The sequence below is a fragment of the Leopardus geoffroyi genome, chromosome D1 (assembly GCF_018350155.1).
Source record: "Leopardus geoffroyi isolate Oge1 chromosome D1, O.geoffroyi_Oge1_pat1.0, whole genome shotgun sequence".
NCBI lineage: Eukaryota > Metazoa > Chordata > Mammalia > Carnivora > Felidae > Leopardus > Leopardus geoffroyi.
In genome coordinates this window covers 68,567,801-68,590,329 of record NC_059329.1, presented here as the reverse complement: position 1 = coordinate 68,590,329, position 22,529 = coordinate 68,567,801, and the positions used below count along the sequence as shown (strand labels likewise).

General features: G+C 34.6%; 1 protein-coding gene and 1 non-coding gene across 3 annotated transcripts in view; both read right to left on the bottom strand.

Moving 5' to 3' along the window:
• The window catches only part of USP47 (ubiquitin specific peptidase 47), a 107,516-nt gene that overhangs the window by 14,327 nt on the left and 70,660 nt on the right, over nt 1-22,529 (bottom strand). For both annotated transcript variants that reach the window (XM_045484521.1, XM_045484520.1), the window contains 12 exons: nt 20,295-20,390; nt 20,067-20,219; nt 17,230-17,397; nt 15,298-15,429; nt 14,554-14,630; nt 13,910-13,965; nt 11,026-11,138; nt 10,193-10,297; nt 7,989-8,196; nt 5,161-5,276; nt 3,035-3,154; nt 589-1,369 (listed from right to left, as the gene is read on the bottom strand). In XM_045484521.1, the coding sequence (XP_045340477.1) occupies nt 589-1,369; nt 3,035-3,154; nt 5,161-5,276; nt 7,989-8,196; nt 10,193-10,297; nt 11,026-11,138; nt 13,910-13,965; nt 14,554-14,630; nt 15,298-15,429; nt 17,230-17,397; nt 20,067-20,219; nt 20,295-20,390 (2,125 nt within the window). The remainder of the gene's footprint in view (nt 1-588; nt 1,370-3,034; nt 3,155-5,160; nt 5,277-7,988; nt 8,197-10,192; nt 10,298-11,025; nt 11,139-13,909; nt 13,966-14,553; nt 14,631-15,297; nt 15,430-17,229; nt 17,398-20,066; nt 20,220-20,294; nt 20,391-22,529) is intronic.
• Nucleotides 12,513-12,619, bottom strand: LOC123602873. Its single transcript, XR_006714627.1, has one exon. It is a non-coding gene; the product is annotated as a U6 spliceosomal RNA (small nuclear RNA).

Below are 22,529 nucleotides of genomic sequence, written 5' to 3'. Positions count from 1 at the left end.
TTATACTCTGCTTGGAGCTTACTTCAAAGTATCAACTTTAAAAAAGCCCCTTTCCTTTTTCTGACTTTCCCAGTTAACCATGGACTATTTAGGGGGTGGGGGAGGGGGTTATTTGCATTGAGGGATAAAGAGAAGAGAGGGGATGCACAAATAAAAACTTTTCCTCAGCAATGAATACCAAATTTTATCTTTTTGGTATATTATTTACTTTTTAAACTATTTCTTAGTTTTTAACTTAGGGCTTTTATCATAATTCTTTCCTTTAAAACAATTGTTGATTCTTTCCTTTAAAACAATTCTTAATTCTTTTTCTTTTCTTTTTCACTTATCTTCCCCAGAGCTTTCACTTATCTTCCCCAGAGCTGTCACAGGTCTGATGTGCTGCGGAGGTCCAAAGACAGTTGTTACTACAACTGCCCCGAAAATGAAAGCAAAGGCAACAGAGAACACTCTTATAATCCAGGAAGTTACGGGTGATCCTAGAACTAAGTACCTAACTCTTAGCTGGTTCCTTTCTTAACTAAAAATTTAAATAAACTGAGAAACCAATTGGTGCTGTTTCAAGGAGTTTTCTTTCTAAGTACATACATTTATGTCCTTCCCCAGAACCTTCGTCTGCAGCATAGGGTTCTGCTTTGAAATACATGTACTGTATTTCTCCCCTGCTCTTGCCACTCTCATCGTATTCACTATCCGTTCCAGAGTCTTCTTCTGCTGTGTCCCATGTCTCTTTTTTCCCTTCATTTGCTTTAGTTCTTCTACTACTCGTGATGCTATGAGAGTCAAGTCCATTAGCCAAAGGAATCTGAGCATTATCAGCATTGCACAAAGTGTCACTGCTGTGACTGGAGCTAAGAATGTCACTGTCCACTGAACTTGTACTCCTGTCATTATTCACATCTGAGTCTGATCGTTCTTCAGATTGAAAATTTTCGGGATCAGAAGTCTGAATGTGCTGTTCAAGTTCTCTATTGTCCACTGATGCTGAAGAGTCCCTCTCATTGAGAGGTGATTCTATATTTTCAAAGTCACTTGTCTCAGTACTTTTGCTGCTGTCTCCATTATCTCCATCTTGCTGCTGCTGTAGTGACAAGCTTTTGAGTTTTTCAGTGCTTTCTTCGAGAATAGCTTCCACAGACTTGAGGCTCCCCACAGGTCCTTTGACTCTATCACAGTCATCATCCACGTTACCACCAGAATCACCCCCAGCTTTCTGGCACGCTGTCCTTTTGGAATAAGAGCCTGGGGACTGTTCAGGTAACAAAACAAATAATCTGATCGTATTTGCATGACGATCCAGGAGTTTCCACAAATGAGAGTCTGTAAAGGCCATCTGGTAATCCAAAGTCTCAGAACTTTCAACAAATACCTAAATAGTAAGCAAGAGAGTTACATTACATCATTAATTTTAGTGACATTCATTCTCACTCATATCACCTCAATACAAGACAAAATGTTGTAAAATTTGGGATGATGACATTTCTAAAGGAAATGTGTATGGTTTTTGGAGACTAAATACAATAAATATTATGTTCATACGTCTTTGTAATTAGCCATAAAACTGTGCTAAGATAGATGAGACACACACATGCGCACATGCACACACAGATACCTTGTTTACTGGATTTTCTATTTTCAGAAAGTTTTTGTATTCCACATCTTGCTCATTAGAAAAACAAGCGTAGCATGAACATGGATAGAGGAACATGTATAAAGGCATTTTGGGAATGTAATACCAAAATCCAGATTATAGAAAAAAAACCTAATGGACAAATGACTTGATTCTAGAGCAAATAAATAACAAGGAAATAAATACACATAGGGGGATCTGTAGGTTAAAATAGACTTGAGAGGTATATCATGGACTTTATTTGGATCCTACCTGAACAAATAAATCCTGTCAGAAAAAATTTTACAAGATAATAAGGGAAGCTTGACTAGACATTTGTTGATATTAAATCTGTTAATTTTCTAGATGTAATAATATAATTATAGTTATGTTTTTAAAGAGTTCTCACCTTTTAGAGATAGACATTCAGATTATTTATAGATGAAATGCTATTTCATCTGGGGATGTTTTTCAAATAATCTGGGGGAAGTACTGGTTAAATACAGATAACCAGTGTCCAATCAATGTTACAGATTAGGATCATTAGCTAACCATTTAAAGACAAAAATAACTTTTTTTCTCCTCCTACTTTTCACCCTAAAATGGTATTAGGGCGGATTTTAATGATACACACATAAGCACCACACAAAAGTATCCAAAGAAAACAGAGGTGAATAAAAATTACACCTTAGGAATAATAAGACAACACTAAAAAAGGTTAAATGAGATAAAAGACTAGACTGCACTAAGATGAATGAGAACGGAAAAGGCAATAAATAAAACATGGCAAACAGGGAAAATTTTGGATTCAACTGATCCAGGGTAAACTGATGGTGTTATGAATAAACACACAGGAAAAATCATTTATCAATGATAGAACACGTCAAGAGATGAAACAAACAGATCAATGTGAACTTTTTCTTTTCTATCTCAGATAAATAAGTAGGCAAAGGGTGAACCCCTTTGGGTGAACCCAAATGACAATCTCCTCTAGAGTAGGCATGTCTTTGACTTTCCCCATCAAGTAGTGCTTTATGGGAGAAGCTCAAGAATGAATGTAACATAATTTACAGAATTCAGAGGACAAGATTGTTGTGGACAGAAATGGTCAGTAAGGCTTCACCAAAGAGGCAGGACTAATCTGCGCCTTGAAAAAAAATGTAGGGAGAGGGGGAAGAATACTGCAGGCAGGCAGAGGTAGCTCATGAACAAGACCTAGAGGAGAACCGGCAGACGGATGGAGTAGGACAGAAAGAAGCCTGATCTGACCTGATTACAAAGGAAGGTAATTGCCGAGACGCTGGGAGAATTTACGAGGTAAATTACAGACACATAGTGGATGGCTCTAGAGGCCAGCCTTATAATATGAAACTTAATTTACTATTACCAGCATAGACAATAGTAATGAAGAAATAAAAGACATACCTTGTTACTTCTGAAAAACCCTTCAGCTTTCAGGGTCTTACTGGGCACAGTGAGGAGGCGCAGATCATTGTGGCAGCGCTCTAGCACTATCCGCATGGTTTCAGCAGGTAAATGGATGGCCTGCAATGGAAGCAAGTCAGTAAAAAGGACTCGCAAGGATAATTCTGCTGGACTTGGAAATGTGGATGAAGACACACTGCTGAGTTCTTAGAAACAGAAAGAAAATTAAAAGAAAATAATCTTAGTGGAGGTTTATAAATTTTTAAAGAATCTATGGGAAAAATTTTAGTCCTATCCATTAATTATGCTGTAAATTAGGTGAACAAAGTATCACTTATGAATGGATGCTCTGAAACTATTTTAAAGGTAATGATTTTTCACTAAAAATTCTATTCCTCTCGCACTTGCAAAGTAAATGAGGGGATGTGGTTCCAAAGAAACTGAGTAACTGACACTTTGAGAACAGACGTCAAACCAGTAACTGTTTACCTCCTGAACTTTTGATGAGTTCTTTTGTATTCTGCGAATAGTTAATACTTTTACTAAATCATTTTTCTTCTGTGTAAAATGAGATTAAATTAATAGGTAAAGTTTCAAGTTACTCTAAAAGTACATGTCCTTAATCTGAGGTATCATTTTAGGAATTTCACAAGAAACGAGCAGACAAAAAAATTTACATTTAAAAAAACATGATGTGTTTTCAATACAACTAATGATAACTAATTCTTTGGCGGTCTAGTTAGACTTTATCTGCTGCCTTTTTTGGCAAAATACTTTGTGACTGCCTTTATTCTCTACAGATATATTCTCCCCCAATAAAATTATTAACTTCTTCAGGAAGGCAATGTCATATGTTTCTTTTGTATTCTACCTCAATGCTCATACTCTAGATTAAACTGTAATAAGGAGCAAGTACACTTATATAGTCTTTCTAAGAGCAATTTAATTGTAAAATCTATCTCCAAAACATGATTTATCTCCTCAAATTATCTATTACTTTGGCAGAAGTATTAGAGGTCATTGTTGTTTTTTTAAACGCAATAATAATTAAAACCCAACTTTTATATAATAACAATTTTTCTCCACAAACAGAGCATTTATTTGTTCCATTAACATTCACAACAACCCTGCTAAAATAGGCATTAAAAAAAAAAAAAAAAACCTAGATGAGATCAAAGACAATACTGCCATAGAGGAATGACTAGAAAGTGGATCAACTTCTTGCTTGCTATTACTGAACAATTTCCACTATAGCAAGTCATCTAAACCTGGGGCTTAAGAATCCTGAAAAATTTCACCTGTGTTTGTGTGCTCAGTGTTCTATAGAGTACAGTATAATCATTTCTCTAGAGTGGACTAGCTTGGCCCAAGGAAATTTGAATGTTTTCATCATATTTTTCCAGCTCACAAATTCTGAATGAGTCTATGTTCTTTATCACTAACTCACCGAATATGGCCAGTATTTAATTCACCACCTTCCCTGTCAAATCTGCTCCCCTACCCTACTCTTCCATTTTGATTACTAGATCACTACTTTGTGGCTACCCAAGTTCAAAACTCCTCAAAGCATCTGGGCTCCTTCTTGCCTTACTCCAACCAATCCCAAGTCCTGCAGATTCTACGCATATAATCATTCTTACAATCTACCCCTTCTCTCCTTTCTGGTCCAATGCCTTCACCTGCACTATTTCCACAGCCTCCTCATCTACTTTACGGACTCCCCCTCTATCCAGGAACTTATCGTTCTACAGCAGAACTCTCATCATACCACTGCTGAACTTAGGGAAACAAACAAATAACATACTTCCCATTGCCCACATCAAATGGAGCCCATGCTTTTGTGTTTACTATTTAAAAACTCTCCATGAAATAAACTAACTTCTATTTCTAGGCCTGTACTATACAGAGGTTGAGCCAAACACATATGCCATCACTGTGTGCACTTGTCTCACACTTCCTGACCTCCATACTTTGGTCACTTCATGTCTTCCACTTGAAGTGTGTTTCTCTTCCAACTGTACTTGCCTCCTGCCAGTAAGTACTAGTTCCCACACTCATAACTATCACACAATGCTTTGTACAGAACAAGCACTCAAAAATATTCACTGACCAATTTTAAAACTTACCTTTGAAATAAGCTGTTTGAACTCTGTGACCGTTTGATTTAAGTAAGCACGAACAGTGACAGGAGCAGCTACAGATTCTGCCTTAAGATCAACAACATGAACTTTCACCATCACTTCTGAAAAACACAAAACATTTGAAAAATACAAAAACATAAATGGATGTTATTTTTAAAAGTCATGAGCACTGACATGAGCACTGCATTCCTAATGTATTTCCAATAGATGGCAAGGTAATATTTTCCTAACTATTAAGATAGTAGACATAACAATGTTACACATGTATATAATACATAATAAACTTCTCCTTGCAATGTATTACATTACAAACATCTACAAAGAAATGGAAATGAGGCTAATAAAAAAGTTCTCCTAAATCTCTTTAAAACAATGACAACAGTCACAGGGAGGGGGACAAAACATAAAAGACTCTTAAATATGGAGAACAAACAGAGGGCTACTGGAGGGGTTGTGGGAGGGGGATGGGTTAAATGGGAAAGGGGCATTAAGGAATCTACTCCTGAAATCATTGTTGCACTATATGGATTAACTAATTTGGATGTAAATTAAAAAACAAAACAAAGCAAAAAACAATGACAACAGTCAATATATGATTTTTGAAAAATGCATGGTTTGTTTCCTTGTAAAACATAACACAAATTTATCAACTACATTAAAAATGCATATCCAGGTACTCCTGGGTGGCTCAGTCAGTTAAAGCACTGACTCTTGATCTCAGCTCAGGTCATGATCTCACAGTTAATGAGTTCAAACCCTGCACTGGGTTCTGTGCTGATGGTGCAGGGATTCGGTCTCTCCTTCTCTCTGCCCCTCCCCCACTTGTGCACTCATGCTCTCTCTCTCTCAGAATAAATAAACTTAAAATAAAATACATATCCAAAGTTGCAAAATACAGACCTAAACCACAACATTAAATTACTAGAGAATGCAGAACAAATTCTAAAGGGGACCCAGCAACCCTATTTGCTTTTGATCAACCTTCATTATACCACTCAAGACCTTGTTCATAATCAAAGACTTCTCCTCCAAATAATATTCTCTGCATTCTACAGAAGAGTCTACAGAAAAATGCTTTGGTTTACATGGTTTGTTTTTTTCACTTAAATTTTTCATATTACAACTTAATCCTATCTTCTCTCCTGTTTTCAGATTATATATAACTAAACTTTTAGTTACTAGAAAAGCAAATGATCTTCAAACACTTAGTTATTCTCTGGCTTAAATGTTTTAATTTCCTTTATGAAGTGTATATAATGGTCAGGTTTTTCCCTAGATTTCTAATCTAAATCTGATAAAATATTCTGCTAAAGTCATTATTAATGAATAAATAAAACGCTATCTGCAAGTTTTACAATCCACACTCACATGTATAGTTCTCTTTTTCTTTTTTTTTTTTTAAGTTTGTTTATTTTTGAAAGAGAGCGTGAGCAGAGAAGTGGCAGAGAGAGAGGGAAACACAGAATCATAAGCAGGGTCCAGGCTCTGAGCTGTCAGCACAGGGCCCAATGTGGGCTTGAACCCATGAACCGCAAGATCATGACCTGAGCTGAAGTCAGACGCTGAGCTACCCAGATGTCCCTGAAGTTCTCTTTTTAAAAAGTGGTTTTATTGCTGACTCACGTTACACTTTAATCATCATTTTTGTTATCTAGACCAAAAATAATCTGCAAGGAAATGCTCCAAAGGAACTCTCTACAAACAGAACAGAGTCTGACTGATGGAGCCCTTAAGAGTATCATACTTAATCTACTTTGAAAAGAAGAGCCTTAATTAAAAAAAAACAAAAAACAAAGAGAGGTTTATAGCATCTGCAGAGAAATAGAACTTGAGAGTAGAAGGCTTTTTACTTTTGCTTTTTTGAGAGAGCCAAAGAGAGCATTCAAGCACACGCACAAGTGGGGGAGAGGCAGAGAGAGGGAAAGAGAATCCCAAGCAGGCTTTACTATCAGTGTGGAGCCTGATGAGGGGCTCAAACTCATGAACCATGAGATTATGACCTGAGCTGAAATTAAGAGTAGGACGCTTACCCGATTGAGCCACCTAGGCAGGCGCCCCCAGAAGAAGGTTTTTGTGAGTTCAATTTTTAGGAATAAAAGTAGAGAACATAAGTCTGAATTGTAACAACCAATAGAAGGGATTCAGGGTTATGCAACAATAGTGAGAATTCTCTAAAGTTACTTAAACATTTTTATTTTCCCCTATTTGTTACAGTTTACATAGTGATTACTAGAAAACTTTGGTCATGTAACTGTCTTTAGGGACTACTCTGGGTAAAGCTAGGAGTGTGGTATTTTGTTTTCCACATCAGTCTCAAACAAACAAACAAAAAAACCCTCAAGATATTGAGGACTGTGACAGATTTAATGAAGACAAAAAAAAAAATGAAGTTCCTGGGACCTGCAAAAATGGAGAAGATGGAGAAAAATAAAAAGTGTTGGCAGCAATTGGTTATGAAACCACTTCATCAAGGAAACCCTGAAAAATAAGATTCTACTTCTGAGAGTTGATGAGACTATACTGTTTTTGGACTTTTTTTCTGTATAAACAGAGAGAAGGGGGGAAGAGAAGGGAGGATGATTCAGCACTGAAAAAGAAAAATCCCACTGAAGGCTGCAAGCTAATTTTTTTAAATTTTGTATATAGCTCTTTGAAAGTAATCTAGAAGTTAATTCTAAGCTTGTTGCTACTTCCTAACCTATCAAAATTATTCTGCATTTTAAGAACATAAAAAAATTTAAAATTAAACTCATTTCTATTAAAAAACCTTCTCATGAAAATTTTAAGTCCAGTACAACCGTAAAATTCTTTACCTCCAGGTTTGTAAGATTGGAAAACTTGGTCAGGTTTTCTCGTCTCCAACAGTAGATCAAACATGTATGTTGACTTGACTCCTCCTAGTAGAAGTCCCATTGGGGTATCTTCCTCTCCTTCATACGATCGTTCAAGGTAATCATGAAACTCATCATATTTAACAAGGCGACAGCAATCCATGGGTATGACCTCTTCTAAATCCATCATCTAAAAGAAAACAAGGCCAGGCGGTGGGACACACACACACACACACACACACACACACACACATATATAGATATATGCACACACACACATACACACACACACACACACAGTTTAGTCTGATGTGTAATTCCACCACCAATAGGTTCTAGCAAACAATAAAATTCATATATTTATGGTTTGCATCAAAGTTCAAAGACATCAAAGTTAAAGGCATAACTTCAATGCTATTTTTAATTATTTCATTATCCCCTAAATAATGCAACTTATGCACTAACAAATTTTTAAAACATTCCTAGTTTTAAAAAAAGTTAACATTCTAAACTTTAGATGAACTCAAAATCAATGTATTATAATCCCTTGCTCTATAATCACTACTCTGGAACCCAGGGGAGAACAACCAAGAGAATATGCAGCTTCTGTTGCATTAATCCGATCTGGAGAAGAACTGGTGATGACATGTTTGGGTTTAACCATCTTTCTAAGCGCAGGGGATAGCACACCTCGCAGAGCCACCAGAGAGGCCACAGCTTCCGTGTCTCCCATGCACCACCTCGCAGCTCCCCTTCCATATGAGCCTCCAGCATATCTACAGCTCAGAGCATGGAATTTCTGTCATAAAATCTCCCTCTGGCCCATGTTACTGGTAGATGGCATACTCTGGATGCAACATCTCTTAAGTGAAAAATGAACTGCCTGGAGACAGAAAGGATTACTTCAAAGTATTTCATACTTATTTAAGGTTTGTGATTAGGACCTTCAAGAAAAACAGTAAGCTTTGGTGTGTGTCCCCACCGACCTCTATTCCCCCCAAAGATGGAGCTCTCTTTCTGGTACATGAGACTGACTTATTTCTCTCTTCTGTTTGTTTGACTCTTTATATTTATGAACTTTTACTTCTGACTTTTAAGACAATCTTTGTCTTCCTGCATTAAAAACTGCTGGAATATAAACTATTGTTACTGCTATTACAGACTGTAAAATTGTGTAAAAACTGTTAAGATGTTTTCTCTATTTTAGTTTCATTTGGTTTCACTACTGTTTTGCAAAGATGATGCTTACAGTCCACTGTGTTTAAAGGATTTTTACTTTAATGAGGTAAATCCAGAGCTATCAATTTTACTGTTTGTTCATTCATTTGCTCATCCACATACCCACCCAAATTTTCATTTTCCTGCACACCAGGAAAAAGTACTGGAAATGCAATTGTGAGCAAAACCAGAACACTGTAATGTAGCATGCTATTTTTTCTCTAATGACTTTAATTTCAGTTCAATGATGTTCATATTTACATGGAAAGGGCAAAAATTTGTCAAGTATTACAGACAACATTTGGAATAATCTGGTTAAAGAATGCTTCCGTTTCTATTTGCCTTTCAAAACCCACTAATCACTTTACATTATTCTTAGAATAAATTGCAACCTACTATGTGTATAAAGTCTCTAATTTGATTTTAAGCTACTCTCTTCTCATTCAAGACAATCTAAAAACAATGTCCCTTTTATCAGTTTTTTGATCACGGCGGCCACGACCTCATCTCAGTTTTCACACATGTTGTTACCTCTACTAAAATATTCTCCCCAACTTTTTGCATAGCTGCCTGCTTCTCATGGTTAACATCTCAGGAGAAATAATCTCAATATATTACTGACTTACTTTACAGCATCTAAACAATAAAACATTTGCCAATTGTGGGAGGGTCTCAATGCATATCTGTTAAATGAATGAAAAAGAATAAATGTTTTTGTTTCTAATTCTAATTCTTGTTCTACAAAACTGAACTGGCTTTCAGGGTGAGAAATTTCTCCAACTCAATTGGGTATGTTCCAAAGAAGATGTATAAGCTACACCCACTGAGAGAGAGATGATGTAAATAGACTATCAAGTTTACTGCAAGTGCTGGTATTACTACTGACCATAATAAAAATTTTGGAAAAGAGATTACTATTGTTATCTAAGATATCAATAGTTAAATGTCAACAGTGCAATTAAACATACCTTATAAGCCATTTCTACTGCTTCCTTTAATGTCTTATCCTTATGAACCTCCAATTTATTTTCCATCATGACTTGTTTCACAGGATGCAAACAGAATAATTTTATCTAGAAAATGTAAAATAGTGTCATCATCTCAGCAAGTCATCGAGTCAAAACGTAATTCTTCTGCAGACAGTATTTTTTTCCTAATAGTCAAAATATTACAATTAAAAAAATATATAACTGAAATCATTCTCTTCCGTGTCTATTTTTCTCAACAACAAATATAGTGATTAATTTCATCTTATAAGAATTCAAAAACATTAATTTTAACAACTACATGTTTCTTTATAAGCATGTATCATAATTTAAGTAATCATTCTCTTACTGACATACTTTCAGGTTGTTTCAAGTTTTTCCCTTGTTTGGAAAATACTGTGATCAATGTCCTTGCTGCCAAAATTTTTATAGCATCTGTGGTTATCTCATTAAGAGATATTTTCTTAAGAGAATTCAATTAAAAAAGATGAATTTGCTTAAGGCTCTTAATGAATTCTACTCAATTTCTATGCGATAAGGTTTTTACCAGCTTATTAGTCTTATAGCAGAATGTGACAACGCTCACGTCACTGTAACCTTACCAGCACTGAGTATTATCACTAATGTTAATACACATGTTAATGTTTATTAATGCATAAAAATCAGATCTTACTTCAGTAATATAGTTGGTTGTACTGCTTAATGAAATGATAGTATAACTGTCTACAGAATCAGCCCAATGAATGTTACGAGAATTGCAGTTAAGCAAACTTCAATAGTGCATTTTAATTAAAAGTAAACTTATGAAATCTAACCTTGCATGTATTGCGCTCAATTTCTCGTTGCCTTTTTTCTTGTTCTTCCAATTCTCTCTCCCTCTGCACCAAGTTTTTGATATGTTCTGGATATTCATCTACTTCTAGAAACTCTATTGTAATAAAAACAGGGCAAGACATAGTCACTGGAAATTGAGCTTCCTTTACATAATTTTGCTCTATTATGTTCCCACAGTACATATTTCTATGATAGCTCTCATCAAAACAGATCTCAATTACATTAATCTCTTAACTTAGAACATCAGCTTCTTCCAGACAAGAGTGAAGAGGTAGTTGATAATGGCACATGGTTATTAGGTCTCATACATTTTAAAAAACCACACATTTAATCCATAGTATCTCTTGGCTCCAGGACAACTCTGGCATGCAGATTAAGACTCTTAGAATGAAAAAGTCTCTCTGAAACTTTGAAATAAAATCATTTCTGATTTCATTATCACCATCAAATTGTGTGACCTTGGCCAAGTTTACTTCTCTAGACCTTGGTTTCTTAAACTTATTAATACATCTACCCCATAGAGTATTTACCTGGGATATAATAAAAGGTAATAAGTGTTATTGTTGCTGCTGCTACTACAAATGCTATTTGTTATTATTCACTAATACACTCATCTTTCCTTTGTTCTCAAAACAATCTTTTAGCTATTTTCTATTCACAGAATTTTATATGTAACTCAAAGCATTAAAAGTGCCAATATGAGAATATGACACTATTTAATAACGCCAATGATTATCAGGCTTTAAATAGGGAGAGCAATTTATACACACACACACACACACACACACACACACATTTATATATCTACACATATATATTTATATATATATATATGTAATCAAATCCCAATGGAACGTAAAAATCAATTATTTATAGAAATAAACTCTCATTGTAAAAATATTCCATATCATACATAGAGCACCCTCTGGTGTTTCAGCACAAAACTACATTTTTGGGGAGTAGATAAAGGAAAGCTGAGTTATTGCCCTAATGGAAATATCTGGAGTGGTGGGTGACACAGAGAACACAGGAAGTAAAATCCTGGCTCTGCCTCCAGATAGCTATGGTCTTGGACACGTTAACCTTTGGGGTATCATTCTTTTATCTGTAAAGTTAGAATGATTACTCTCATCTGAAATCTCTGTTCTGAAATGACTTATTATAATTTCCTTTTTTCCCCATTAATTCTACAGTAAATTTTTTTTTCAATATATGAAGTTTATTGTCAAATTGGTTCCATACAACACCCAGTGCTCATCCCAAAAGGTGCCCTCCTCAATACCCATCACCCACCCTCCCCTCCCTCCTACTCCCCATCAACCCTCAGTTTGTTCTCAGTGTTTAAGAGTCTCTTCTGCTTTGGCTCTCTCCCATTCTAACCTCCTTTTTTTTTTTCCTTCCCCTCCCCCATGGGTTTCTGTTAAGTTTCTCAGGATCCACATAAGAGTGAAAGCATATGGTATCTGTCAAAAATATGGAACGCTTCACGAATTTGCGTGTCATCCTTGAGCAGGGGCCATGCTAATCTTCTCTGTATCATTCCAATTTTATTATATGTGCTGCCAAAGCGAGCACCTACAGTAAATTATTAAACAGCCACTATATGACAGACTCTGGACTCTGGATTATCATTAGTGAAAAGATAAATTAAGTCCTAAGCCTTATACCACAATCTAATGAGGATTTTCAAAAATATAAACAAAACATAAACTACCTAAAATAAACTTTACAGAATGGTAGTTTCTAAACAAAGGAAATACAGAAATCAAGGTCAGTGATTATAGTAATTATGAAAAAAATACAGGTCAACATATCACCTGTGTATATATCCACATGTACACACAAACACATCTAGTTATTTGCAATACTGCTTCAGAGTCAGCATTAAGAAAAAAGGGAACTGCAATTTTTTAAAGTAATAATAAAAGACAAACCCACATACTTTGTATACAGGATTATTTTGAGGACTCTCAACACAATTAAAACGTAATAGGGGCGCCTGGGTGGCTCAGTCGGTTAAGCGTCCGACTTCGGCTCAGGTCACGATCTCACAGTTCGTGAGTTCGAGCCCCGCGTCGGGCTCTGTGCTGACAGCTCAGAGCCTGGAGCCTGCTTCACATTCTGTGTCTCCCTCTCTCTCTGCCCCTTCCCTGCTCATGCTGTGTCTCTCTCTGTCTCAAAAATAAATAAACATTAAAAAAAAAATTTTTTTTAAAAACGTAATAAAGGATGCATACTAGACTCATAAAACTTTATTTGCTTTTTAAGCAAATAAACAAAGATATTTAACTTTAGCTCTCAGGAACTTTGTAGAGTGGTAAGTCAGAAGTTGACTTTTTTAAGGGTCCCCATTCAAAGCATTTTGATAATAAAATACTCCAAAGGCTTATACCAAAAAAAGCAGTCACAGCTAAATATGAGTTATTAGTATGTACTAGTAGACAGGATGCTAAATGCTAAAAAATGTTTAATTTTTCATTATAATCCTATAAAATACTATGATTATCCCCATTTTACAGACGTGGAAAATAAGATTTAGAAAAGCTAAACAACTTGCTCTAGGCCACCTAGATGGTGAGTCAGGGCTGCTACACAGATCTGGGATTTATCATCACTGAGCAACTATCTAACTGAAAATAAATACCCCCCTTTTTTAATGTAGAGGAAGTTTTATCTCTCAGTGTATTAAAAAATAGTTCAACTTTTTCCAAGTGTTTTCACCACTTGGTATTATCTCATAACAATCTTTATAATTAATTTTTCTAGGCACAAAAAAACAATCATTTAAAAGTGGTTATCTGGGTTTGCCAAACTTATAAAAGAAATTAGTACAGATTAAAATCAAATAACTACATGCTAACATACTTGCGTTTCGTGCTGGATCCTTCAGTCTATATATCAGCATATAAGCATTTGTGGAGCTAGTAGAAATATAAAAAAGATTAATGTCAACAAAAAGTAGATTGTAGAGATTCCATTTCCCAGCATCAAATATTTTGTTTTAATAGTTTTTCTTTGTTTCAAAGAATTAGAAAACCATGTTAAGTGTTCGATGATAGGTTCAAAATTAAAACATTCTAGGAAAAAAAAAAGGAGAATCTACTTTGTTTTTTTTTTTTTTTTTTTTTTTTTTTTTTCTACTTTGCTTTTCCTGACAGGTTTATGAGAAGATTCCACATCTCCTCTTGGTTACACAGTTAAGTCTTCAAAAAACCTGTGTCCTAGAACCACTACTACAGTTAAGTCAGGAGTCAGCCAGTTTTTTTCTTGGCCATATTGAAGTTATTTTAACTCTTGTTAAAGGGAAAAGATCAACACACAATACTTCAACAAAGGAGTATAGTGACATTCCAATAAAACTTTATTTCCAAAAACTAGAGGCAGGCAGGGTTTGGTCTGTGGGTTATAGTTCGCTGACCCCTGGGTTAAATTTCTTTAATGGCAAAAAAATGCTGAGGAGCTATAATTAACTGTAATTTATAAACAGTACAAATTAGGAAGTTATTTACCTTGCAAAAGCACTTGAGTAATATCCTCGGCTTCCTGAAGATCCACCATGTGTTTTCTTAATGTCCTCTTGTGTTATCTAAAAAGTTGTTACACTGTTTACCTTCTTCTAAAATCTATAACATCATTACCTTTATGTCAACAAGTAAGCCAATTTTAATCTCAGAGTTAAAATGTACCATACAACTACCAATTCACAAAATTTGATCAGAATCACTGGCTGCTACCAGCCAATTAGTTCTAGTGCTCAACAGGTAGCCCACATGAAGGCTCAAGATAAAAAAAAAAAAAAGGGAGTCTGCCTCTGGAAACACTTAGCAAGACCCAAACAAAACAAAACAGAACAGAACAAAATAAGTAACAATGATAAACTAGAAAATTTACTCAAAGCAAAAACAAAAGACTGACTTGGCATGTGTCTTAAAATGCTTCACTGGACAAACTAAGTCTCCCATTTTTAATAAACCCCTACTGTTGATTAGAAACAGCTCTACTCCTGTCTTTCAGAATAATCTTAAAAAACCCCTCCTTGGGGTGCCTGAGTGGCTCAGGAGGTGAAGCGTCTGACTCTTGATTTCAGCTCAGGTCATGATCTCACGGTTCGTGAGATCGAGCCCCATGTTAGGCTCTGCACTGACAGTGCCTGGGATTCCCTCTCTCTGCCCCTCTGGCTAGCATGTGCACACATATGCTCTCGCTCTCTCTCTCTTAAAATAAATAAATTAAAAAGAAAAAACCCTCCTTACCCTGCTGACATGTTGATCATTGAAGCTGTACCACTGTTCATCACTGAATGACTTTATACAAGCATAATAATGACCACCAGCAGCACTCCCTGAATGAACCATAACGGAGAAGAGCTCATAGATCAAGGAATTCTAAGAGGAAAAAACAAAAGTACCTCAGAGAAGAGAAAGAATTTCCCTTATTTGTGCATTTCCTATTCTCTATTAGTACAGAGTAAATAATATGTTAGCTGTCCTAGATATTTATTGTAGGCACAATTCCCTCTAAGATAATTAAAATGGTAAAGTCATCACATAATTTTATACATCAGAGTTCCATTCAGTGCATTCCTTCACGTTTTAATTATGTTATAACCTCTGTAACTATGCATATCTGAAATATGTTCTTTTGTAAAAGTAAAATAATAATCTGAAATTTTAGAAGCAGTTTCTAATTAGAAGACTATTCTGGTATGCACAGTCAAGATCAAGAAATCCCAAATAATGTTTTTATTCAAACAAGATTATTCCATTTCCTTTGCAAAAGAGCTGAGCAATAAAATGATTTGGAACATCTTCTAATGTATTTATGTAATATCTGTGATACAGTGATCTGCTGATTTGACATTTCTCAAGTATGCAAAGATGGTTCAATGCCAGAAGATCAATCTATTGTAATACAGGCTAAATTAGAAAAATCATGTGATCCTATATATCAACTGACTCAGAAAAAGCATTTCATGAAATCCAAAACTCATTCATGATAAAAATTCTTAAGAAACTAGGATGAGGGAAACCTCCTCAGCTTAATGAAGCACACCTACAAAAACCCTAGAACCAACATCATACTTAAAACTGAACACTTTCCTCCTGAGTTGAGAATAAGGCAAGAACGCCCTATCTCACCACTCCTATTCAACACTGTAAGAAATCCTACTTACAGCAGTAAGACAAGGGGGAAAAAAAAAGACAGATGTAACTGTTTATGTAGAAAAATAGGCAGAGAATTAGATTTAGACTTTGAGCCACAGTTTGCCAACCCTTGCTTGAATGCAGTGTTCTTTACACTAAGTTATAACATATCTGCTACATTATTCATTACATAGCAACTCATGATCATCTATCTGCCCTGAAATAGATAATTTTAAAAGGTAAATGATGATGGTGGTTGGAATAATGCAAGAGAAATTCTATTCTTAAATACTGCCTTAAAAACCCTGTATTTAATATGACTCTGCAAGACTTGAACTACTGCAGTCTTTAGGCTATTGATTCATTATTTATACATGCTCAAGACATCTGACCTATAATTCTCCCCTCAATAAAGCAGATTATATGAATATGAAAGAAATGGTTTGATAACATTTTAAAAATCACTGATACCATGACATAAAAGATTCTATAACAGAGATTATCAAATCTTGTAGTTGTCAAATTATAATCCATGGAACTGTATCATTTTTTTTTTTTTTTTTAAGTGCCTTAAGGGCTGTGATAGGGAGGCAAGAGAGGCTGAAGCCTTTGGCTTTTTCCTACCTCAGAAAGATCAGTTCTATTATTAACTATTTCATAAGGAGTTCCAGAGCCAGAATCTTAAATGAATGGATGTAGCCAAATAACTTTCATTTTGCTGTATGAGAAAACTCTTATATAAAGATTTAGAGGCGTGGTGTAACTTTTAAGGCAAAAGTGATCTCCTTTTCCATACCACCCCCCAGCTACAGATCAGCCTCCAAAAATTCATGCTCTTTCCTGTAAGCAGTTTTTTCCTAAAGTTTAATTATGATCACATATGTACATTAAAAAAAAAACAAAACAGCTTTAAAAAAGTCTCACTTTTCAAAAATTACTTCTCCTAAGGAGAATTTATTGGTCACAACAGTTAGAGAATTATATAACAGCTCAGAGATTATTTTATTCTCTCAACTAAAACCCACAAACCATAAAAGGTACCTTTTCAAGTCCAGGTTTTGAAATTTTTTCAGTTCCACTATTACTTTCAAGGCAGATCCCTTCATCAACACCATCATCATTCGAAAAATCATTGCTCATCTGATCGCTGTGACAACTGCCTTCATTCTCTGCCCCACTGTCAGTGCAACTTTCGGTCTGAGGGGATTTCTTAATAAAACATAATTATCTTACGATTACAAGTTAAAGAAAAAAAAAACATATACTCAGTAAAGCCTTTTCTCTACATGCTAACTTTTTCACATAACTTCAGATGTTATTAATAAAAATATCTATTTTAAGCAAATTTATCTTATCTTAGAGAGTGAGTCCTTAAATAAAATTAAACCAAAAAAAGTGTATTTTAGGGCCCAAATGTCCATCGACTGATTAATGGGTAAAGATGTGAGATATATACATATAAAAATGTGATACATATATATCATATGATATATACATATATCATATGTATCATACATATATGTATATATCATATCATATATGTGGTGATACACACACACACACACACACACACACACACACACACACACACACACTGGAATATTACTCAGCCATCAAAAAGAATGAAATCTAGGGGTGCCTGGGTGGCTCTTAGTCGGTTAAGTGTCTGAGAGTTGATGTGAGGGAGGTGGTTGGGGGATGGGCTGAATGGGTAATGGGTATTAAGGAGAGAACTTGTTATGATGAGCACTGGGTGTTATATGTAAGTGATGAATCACTAAATTTTAAGAAAAGTGTATTTTAAAAACATTTCTATTAATGTCCTTAAAATTCAAATACAATGAATCAGTGATTCAGAATTCTAATTAAACCCCATTTATGTTTATAGTTGCAAAGTAATAACGTAAATTACCATTTCTTTCACCAAAATCTGTAAAAGCTGTGAACCTAAATGCCAAAATGAGCTTTTGTTCTCAAATCCCAAAAGAATATCATCTCTTTTCTTGAACAAAAGGTTCAATTTTATTTATCTCTGTGCTAGGCATTAGACACCATTAGAAAGAAAAACAACACTGAATCTAGCCTCAAGAATCTTACATTCTAGCATATAGGAGGGAGAAATGTAACAACAACAAAAATCACACTTTTTCATGCTTTTATGATTTTTAAATCCTTTTCATGCAAATTTAATTTGAAGGAATCTACTTCTTAGAAATCCCCAAACAACTCCTTGGCCCCTTTTCCTTAAATATTTTATATACATATCTAAAAATGTTTCTGTTTAAATAGTTTGAGAATTCTTCTATAAGATGTAGCCTCTTGATATGTTATACAGGAGTTCCTAAATTAACCAGGCAATACATAATAATAAGCACCAACTTTTTGTCAAGAACTTTGTTGTGGGAACTGCATCTAACATACAGTCTTCATCCCTCGAGAAAGTAAAGTTTAAGTGAAAACCAACTCTAGAACTCTGCACTGAGTCTGGAGATCATTCCTGACGCTCCTTTAGGCCAGAACATCTCTTCTCCCAAGATATGGACCTGGAACTTCCTAAAAGTTCCTGTCAAACTAGATCTAGGTTTTCTTTATTTGTAAAAGATTTCCTTTTACAAGAATATATTAGGTATATATAGAAAACTGATCCAATACTAATCTCTGTGAAGACTCCTGTAAAGAGGTTGTTTACTTTGGTATACCTTGGAAAGATTGAAATACTGTTTTGAATTAAACTTTTCAAAAGTACCTGGTCATAGGTACCATTCAATGAACATCTACTTTATCTAAAGCACTCTTTTCATGAAAGCTATAAAGAGTAAATATTGTCCTTACTTTGCAAAGTAAGGCTCAGAAAAGTTGTTCTTCTATACCACATCATCACTTAATACTTAAGAGCATTAACTAAAACTTCATGAATGTTTAAAATCACTTTTGAGCTCTTGGGAAATGGTATTTTTATAACTAGAGTGGTAAGTTCCAATCAGAAAAAAATGATTCATGGTAATTTTGAAAAAAATAAAGATTTATCACTTTCTAAGAACTCAAGTAATTGTAAATATTTCCCATAATGAGATCAGAAGTTTCCAAAGAATAAATTGGGATACTAAGAATCTTTTACTGAATAAGGTTAGGGGAATCAGAGATTTGCAGGGGTCAGTGAGTAGAAGAAACTGATAAGCATTACCTGTGCCTTTCCAAGTAACATTCTTCAAACTATTTAAATAAAGTTTTGACTACAAAAAAAAAAACTAATTAAAAAAGGAAAACAGACAAAATACCTTTATTTTCTAGCTTTCTAACCTAGCCTATTTAAGAGGTGGCAAACTTTAGCTGAGAATAACCCAGAAACCTTAATCCTTGAAAATGACACTAAGACAAATATAAGATATTAAGGCCATACTACCCAATTTGCTCATTTTACTTACATATTTGTTGTGTTTATTATGTGACAGAAACACAGTGCAGCCCACCTCTAGATTGGTTTCTTTCGCTAAGAAAGTTATGAAACATAAGATTATCGCTCAAATTAAAGAAGTAATTCCAGAGTTTGGGATCCTTTTTGTCTTTTCAAAGAATATTATGAGTTATTCTGATCAAACAAGATTATGTGAAATATAATTTATGGTGAGAAAAAAAAGCTTATGCAAACTTAGATTTTTTTATATAACTTGCCATTACAAAATATGGAGAGAAAGGAAAACCTTCTATCAAGAAGAGTTTAAACAACACCAGTGTTGTTACCCCAAATGGCTCCTTTTTTTTTCAATATATGAAGTTTATTGTCAAATTGGTTTCCTCAAATAGCTCTTTTAATTAAACACATGACCAACCAAAATGGATTACTATCTTTTAACAAATAAGTATAATAAATATTTTACCTCATCTTCAACATCAATAAATGTACTCATATCTAGCTCCTCAGGAAACGTCATCCGATCATTCAACTTAATCCTGTGCATGGTTGTATAATCAAAATCAAACCTTTTCAACTGTAAGGTCAGCAGGTAAGGGAAATGCAAAAACCGAAGACCCTAAAAGAAAAGGGACCTATTGAATATTGAATATAAACTCAGGTAATCTAGTATTAATTTCTACATGGCATCTACCTTTCGTGCATCACACTTCTTCTTACAACGTTCACAAAAATATTGATTTGGGCCATCCAGGATCTCTGGCTGAATAAATGCATGCAATGCTTCTTCCTAGTAAGAAGAAAAAAAATGACTGTTTTATAATTACTTAAAAACATTATAATGTTAAAGCTCTGAATATAAAAACTTTGCAATTACCAAAATTCTTAGAAGATGGCTAGAAAATTAGGAACTCAATATGCAAAAAGGAAAAAAACGATCAACAGCAATATCATTACAAAAACTGAGTGACAAAATAATTGCTTTAATTCTGCATGAAATCTGTTTCCTACTACTGTACATCACAGTTAGTCATTTCCACCTAATTTTTGCTGACTTTACATTGTGGAATTTGGCTAAATAACCTAATAAAAATCCTATCTTTAGATTAAAAGTTCCAGAAGAAAAGCAGTTACGTACATCACTGTAATCTTCTTGTAAAAGGAAACATTCAAAACTGTACAGTAAATAACAGAGAACTCTGAAGAATTCACACTATCCCTACATTAAAAAACCTAATAACCATCATTTATCACTACAGTTAGCATCATTCAGTAAAATTCACCACTGAACTAAAGACTGAAAAACACCGGACAACTTTCTCCCTGCATGTCAGATACTGCTCCACTTGAAAATGTAGGAGAGCTCCTGGACTGTTCACCTAGAGGAACCACGTGATTCTCTTCTCTCCATACAGCCTTAAGACAGAAGCAAGAAACTTAGTATAAACATTGGTGAAGAATCAGTGGGCATAAAATTTTTAATTTTTAATCACCGATTTTTCACAATAAAAAATAAATTTTAGTTAATACAACATATAAAATTGGACTGCATCATCTCAAATTTCATATAAAGAAATTCTATACTATATAAAGAAATTCTTTACTATATAAAGAAACTATCATTAGGACAAAATATCTTCAAATATTTTTCTTTCGATTCAGAACATGTTCCTCAAAAGATAAATAAAGAAGCTTGATCTGGCAAAATGTGAAAGAGCTGGCAACACTTACAAAACTACTATCCACATATTGTTTGGTACAACTCATTTTGGAATTAGATCAAAAATATGAAAAGATACTCTAAATGCCTTTAACCCCATCCATCTTATATTTTGTTCTCAGAACACAAGGAAGTGACAGGGTGGGGGAAGGGGGGAGGAGAACCAAATAGTGGGTGTTTTTCCACATGACCAAGCATTTTACTGGAGGTCAAAGAAAAGGACACATTCAGAATGACTTTTTTTCTAACACATTTTAAGCACGAAAAAGGCAAATCCTGTAAAAATGTAACACAGAAAAAGCTCTAAGAAAAATCATATATATAGCTTAGCATGGACTGATATCAAATGAGTCAAGCATTCCAAATTGAAAGTGAAATGTAAAACACTCAATACCTTAACCAAAAAGGTAGGGGGAGAAAATTATGGAACTCAGATTCTTCTTCACTGAACTGTGTGGACTGGTCTCTGGTTATAGTTCATAGCTAGAGCTATCTTCTTCTGATTTTTGCGTGTTTGTTTATTGTTATTTGTTTTTTGAAGTTAAAACTCAGAGAAAAGTTTAAAGAACAGAAAGTGTCTGTAATTTACTCAGTTCACCAACTTTTAATATTTTGCTACCCTTGCTTTATCATTCTCCCATCCCTACACACATTGTGTATTTTTCTGAAGAATTTGAGAGTTTTACATATCATGCTTTTCCTCTTAATAATTCTATATGACTTTTTAAGAGCAAGGATATTCTTACAATAGAGTTAGCAAACTCAGGAAAATTTAAGATTGATAAAGTACTTTTGCCATATTCCCATTCTGTCAATTGTCCTCCTAATCCTAATAATGTGTTTCTCCCCAACTAGCACAGAATTGAACCCAGGATCACAGATTACATTTAGCTGTCTCTTCAGATTCATTTTGTCTGGAACAGTTCCAAAGCCTTTCTTTCATGACATAAATGGGGTTTTTGAAAGAGGTGGCTGGCTATTTTATAAAATGTCTGCAATTTGGGTTTGCCTGATGCTCCTTATAATTAGATTCACGTTCTGTATTCCTTACTAGACTACCACCTAAATTATGATGTGTCCTTCTAAGGGTATCACAGTCACAGACCATGATGTCCCCAACCTCCCTATTGGTGATAGGAACTTTAATCAACTGGACAAAGTGTTATCCAGCTTTTCCACTACATAGTTATTGTTTTATCCCCTCGCAGC